We start from the raw sequence: 5,246 nt of genomic DNA, 5'->3' as shown, positions 1-5,246 counted from the left end.
TAGAAATGAAGGGAAAGAGAGGCATCAGAGTTTGTGTCATTTAATACCTTCACCAGAGGAAGTTGAACTTGGAACATGCATGCTGTTTCAAAGACTCTCTGCTAAGCACTCTGCCCACTGTGTTATGCAAATTTCAAGATTAAGGTCTTGGATAATATGGGTCATTAGTTCTCTAGTGGGAATGAAGATGCCTTATCTATCTTTATTTCTTCCACTTGCAGTTTGTGGAGCATCATGTGCTTCATAAAGAGTAGAATGTAACACTGGATGAAACAGTGAATTAGATAAATAGGGGATGAATTTCTCAAACCAAATCCAGTCCCTTCCATGAAGCCATCTTGTCCTGCTCTCAGGACCCTGTCTCTCTGGCCATCATCCTCCACATGGCTGTGTGTTTCTGCCCCAGTCTCCGCAGGGCATCCTTCACGTCCTTGTTTCTCAGACTGTAGATGAGGGGGTTGAGCATCGGGATGACCAGGGTGTAGAAGACAGAGACCACCTTGCCCTGCTCCATGGACTCCACAGCTCCCGGCTGGGCATACATGACAAAGACAGTCCCATAAAAGAGGGACACGGCTGTCATGTGGGAGCTGCAGGTGGAGAAGAGCTTGTGTCTCCCTCCTCCTGAGCGCATCCTCAGGATGGTCCCTGTGATGTAGCCATAGGAGATGAGGACCACGAGTGTGGTGCCCATGATGATGAGGCCAGAGATGGCAAACATGATCAGCTCATTGATGGTAGTATCAGCACAGGCAAGCTTGAGCAGAGGGCGAATATCACAGAAGAAGTGGTCGATATGGTTGGAGCTGCAGAAGGGGAGGCTGAATGTGAAGTTGGTCTGCAGGATGGAGTTGAGGCAGCCCCCGCAGTAGCAGCCCAGCACCAGGCGGGCGCAGACCGAGGGGCGCATGGAGATGGGGTAGCGCAGGGGGCTGCAGACAGCCACGAAGCGGTCATAGGCCATCACGGCCAAGAGGAATCCCTCAGTGGTGACCAGCAGGGAGAAGAAGAAGAACTGGGTGGCACATCCTGCAAAGGTGATGACCTTGGAGGACGACAGGAAGTTGACCAGGGCCTTGGGATAGATGACAGATGAGTAGCACAAGTGCAGAAAGGAGAGGTTCTTGAGGAAGAAGTACATTGGGGAGTGCAGACAGGCATCCAGGGTGATGAGCACGATCATGGTGAGGTTCCCCAGGACAACCACCACGTACAGGGCCAGGAACAGGGTGAAGAGCAGGGCCTGGGTCTGCAGACCTCCCTCAAATCCCTCCAACACGAACTTCTGCAGAGGCATCTCTGAGAAGTTTCCATCGCCTTGGTGTGACATGGCTCTCAGACATGACTGAGCGACTTCACTTTCCTTTTTTTAACTCATTCTTTAATTTCAGAAATTGCTGAACACTTCGTGCCATCAGGATGTTATTCGATGACAGTTCTATCTCCAGGCTGGTCTACCAGCACATCAGGGCCCTGCCCTCACCAGGCTAAGTCTGGTGCTTTGCCTGTCTCTCCTGCAGGCCCTGAGATCCAACTTGGCATCTTCGTCCCTAGGCTGGGGCCTTGATGACAACCATCGTTAGAGATCTCTGCATCCTTGATATTTTAAAGGTTCTTCTTTGCAATGTCCAGATACTGGACAATCTATGGACAGGGGACAGCCCAGCTTCATGGCTACAGATGCAGCAAGACAGACACTTTAACACATTCACCACATGGGTATGTCATCTCTCTGTCCTTACTCCATGCATCTGGCTCGTTGGCACACTATGAAGGCTTGATTACTTTGAACACTGGTAACCATTAACATCGGTGACTCAGAGGGTAAGGAATCTGCCTGCAATGTAGGAGACCTGAGTACAACCCCTGGTTTTGGAAGATCCCCTGGAGAAGGGAATGTCTACCCACTCCAGCATTCTTGCCTGGAGAATTCCATGGACAGAAGAGCTTGGCAGACTACAGTCTATTGGGTCACGAAGACTCAGACATGACTCAGCAACTGATACCTTCACTTTCAACACTCACATCTGCATCTTTTGGATCTTCCATAAGGTGCTTCTTCCTGTCCCTGTCACAGCCTAGCACTCCCTTATCTGTCCTGAGCAGAGCTGACCACTACACTCACGTGGGACATGGGAACCAGTTCTGTGATGGCCAGAGGAATGGTTGGGGGAAGATCCATCCTAAATGAGAAGGAGTGGTGAAGGAAGGTGGATACAGAGTCATAGTGCCTCCTAGGAAGGCGAAGAGGATTAGTAAGAGGGTGGAAGTCAATTTTAGAGCTCTTTCATGTTTTCTAGAGGTCATATCTGCAGCATCACAGTGCTGGCCTGGGAGTGGTGGTGTGTGGGCAGAGGATGGGTGGTCAGTGGTGCCTATAGGGGAATGATGACCCTCAGGTTCCCTCTCAACCTTAAGTTTTCTTAGAAGGTGATCTGAGAGAGTTCATTCTTTCCAACAAAAGAGAAGGATGACCATGTAGGTTGTCCAGTTTTCCTCTTCTGGCAGACTTGACTCCAACTCTCACATGATGGAAGAGGGGACAGTGTGACCCGGATGCTCAGGCAAGGTTCAGTAGAATATGTGTTTGAAGCTGGTGCTGAGAGCAGAGTCGGTGGTCTGCCTTACCCTCCATGGCCACCCACCCTGGCCTCCCACCCCGTCCTGTGCAAACAGTCACATTCCTCATGGCCAAGCTTTTGCTGCCCATTCTGTTTACTCCCTGGCCAAACACACAGTAGATTCACCATGACCACAGTGACCATCTTTTCCCCATCACCGCAGGCTGGCTGACTTGCTTCTATGTCCCCTGGGGTTTCTGTTCTGTTTTCAGTTTGTCCACCTCAGGGGCCTTTGGTCATCATGACAGTGACCCCTAGGATGTCTGAGGAAGCCCATGAGTAGAGATTGACAAGTTTACTTCAGAAACCAAGCTTGGTTTCTGAAAAAACAAACTCACACATTGCCTTGGCTTATTGAAATGACTCAAAGGGCCTATGGTTGCTGCTTCAGTAAACCTGCTTGTGAGTTGAGCCTGACATGTACCTTCCCAGATAAAGCAAAAAGTCTACTGTTGTCTGCAAGCTTCCATTTGTATTAGCTATGCTTGAGTCCTTCAGGTAAACTTGCTACACCTACAGCACCTGCATCAACTGGAGATTGTCAGAAATACAGAATCTCAGGCATTAGATTAAAGCCTGCATTTATATGAGACCCCTTATTATTTCTACTCCCTTGAAATTTTGGACCTTGCCATAACCGACCCTGGCTCATAGTAGTAGGTGGGTGGTGGAGACTGGGGAGGTGCAGGGAGAGTGTTGATCAGGCTTCAGGCTCCCAGGACTCATCTGTCAGTGATGCTGACCCACACCCTGCCAAGTGATGACTGAACTGCTCCTGTGATGTCAGAAGGGGCATGACTCACCAAGGCCCTTATGCTCCCAGGGTCAACAGAGCTCCTGACCCAGGTCTGTGCTGATGATAATGAACTGGTACAGAGGACCTTCCACCCTGTTCAGGTCTAGCTTCCTGTGTAGTGAAGTGTGATTGGGGGGGTTTCAGAGAAAGGCACCTGGGGTCACAGTGAGAGGCAGGCCAAGTGCTCCAAGTTCCTGATGCAGGAAACACTTGGGTCTTTAGTCTTGGTACAAGCAGGAGGTGGGGTAGGCTCAACTCACCTGTTCCTCTTTGTCCTGTCCGTGAGCTGGCTAGTATTCATGGCATCTCCCTCCATCTTTAGGTCACTCTGCTGGGAAGATGCTCTCCGTGTGGTGCAGCTGGGACTCTTGGCCTCAGATGGCCAATTAGCTGTTACTTGGCCTCTGAGTGCACTGGGCCTCCCACCTCCCTGGGTCCCAGGAAGATGCAGTCCTGTGGCGAAACTTTCTCTGATACATCTCAGCCCAAATGGAGGAGTCAGGAAGCCTGATATCCCTCCAGATATGAACCTCCAGATGAACTGGGGTTCATCCAATGGGAAGCAAGTTAATTTAGAGTGACCCAGTGGCCCTCTTTGGAAAGGCCTCCCCAGGACTGCAGGTGTGATCTCCTGGCCCACAGCCTGCTTTCCTCCTCTGCTTCATCCTGGTGTGTTGGTGTGATGAAGAGTGATGAGCAGGACTCTGTGCCCATGGAAACAACACAGCCCTCTCTACGTCACATTGTGGCCCTTCCTTCATTGCAGGTTGAGTAAACGTATCTATTCAAACAAAACATTTTAATTCTGGACAGAAATCCCAAATTGAAGTATAAAGGTGATATATGTGTAATATTAAAATGTAGAAAGTATGAAAGTAAGCTGAAAAAGTAGTATAATAAATATTCTAAAAAAAAGAGCAAGGCTGCTATATCTCAATATTCATTAGACAAAAAGGATTACAGGAGAAAAAATGCTTATAAAGGGATAAGTATTAATGAAAATGTTCAATCCAAGTGCATATCTGAAAAGTTTAAATTTTATATGAGTAATATGATTAAAAATATACATAGTAGAAGCTGACAGAGTTAAAAAGAAATGAAAAACAGCCAGCATGGTTGATATTTATCTCACTCAGTAACTAACAAAAGAAGCAGGAAAATTGTAGTCATATGTTAGAACTGGTTCAAAATATTAGCTAAAGGCACCTACTGGGAATAGATATAACACTATAATCAGCAACTGCAGAATATAAATTCTCTTGAACCATATAGAATATCACTGAACTAAGGTGCTTTCAAATGAATTACTTAGAAGGAGGTCATGCTGGATTGTTGTTTAGTTGCTCAGTTGTGTTCAACTCTTTTGTAACCCCAAGAACTGTAGCCCCATCTGCTCCTCTGTCCATGGAATTTCCCAGGCAAGAATACTGGAGGGGGTATTTCCTTCTCCAGGGTATCTTCCTGACCCAGGGATCAAATCCATATCTCCTACATTGCAGGCAGATTCTTTACCACTAAGCCTCGTGGGAAGCCCCATGCTGCATTAGGTGGGCCCCACATCCAAAGACTGGTGTCCTTCTAGGAAGAGGAAATGGTACAGAGATGAGACACAGGGTGGTGGGCATGTAAAGACTGGGCAGAAGTTGGAGTGATGCGGCAGCAGGGAAGGAGTGCCAAGGAGCCTCCAGAAGCCAGGCAGAGGCAAGGAAGAATTTTCCTAGAGATTTTGAGGGCAGCAGATCATCCTGAAAACTTCATTTTGGACATCATTCCTCCAGACCGGCAAGAGAGTAAATTCCTATTGTTATGAGTCACCAACCGTGTGTTAA

The 5,246-nt window shown here is 48.1% G+C and overlaps 1 protein-coding gene across 1 annotated transcript; it reads right to left on the bottom strand.

Moving 5' to 3' along the window:
• Positions 1–349: 349 nt before the first annotated feature.
• On the bottom strand, positions 350–1,330 carry LOC136152543 (olfactory receptor 9S13-like). The gene has a single exon (XM_065913863.1). The coding sequence runs from the start codon at positions 1,328–1,330 to the stop codon at positions 350–352; it is 981 nt and encodes a 326-aa protein (XP_065769935.1).
• Between the last annotated feature and the right edge of the window lie 3,916 nt (positions 1,331–5,246).

This window comes from Muntiacus reevesi, chromosome 1, assembly GCF_963930625.1.
Source record: "Muntiacus reevesi chromosome 1, mMunRee1.1, whole genome shotgun sequence".
Lineage (NCBI taxonomy): Eukaryota > Metazoa > Chordata > Mammalia > Artiodactyla > Cervidae > Muntiacus > Muntiacus reevesi.
This window is presented reverse-complemented; position numbering and strand designations above follow the sequence as displayed.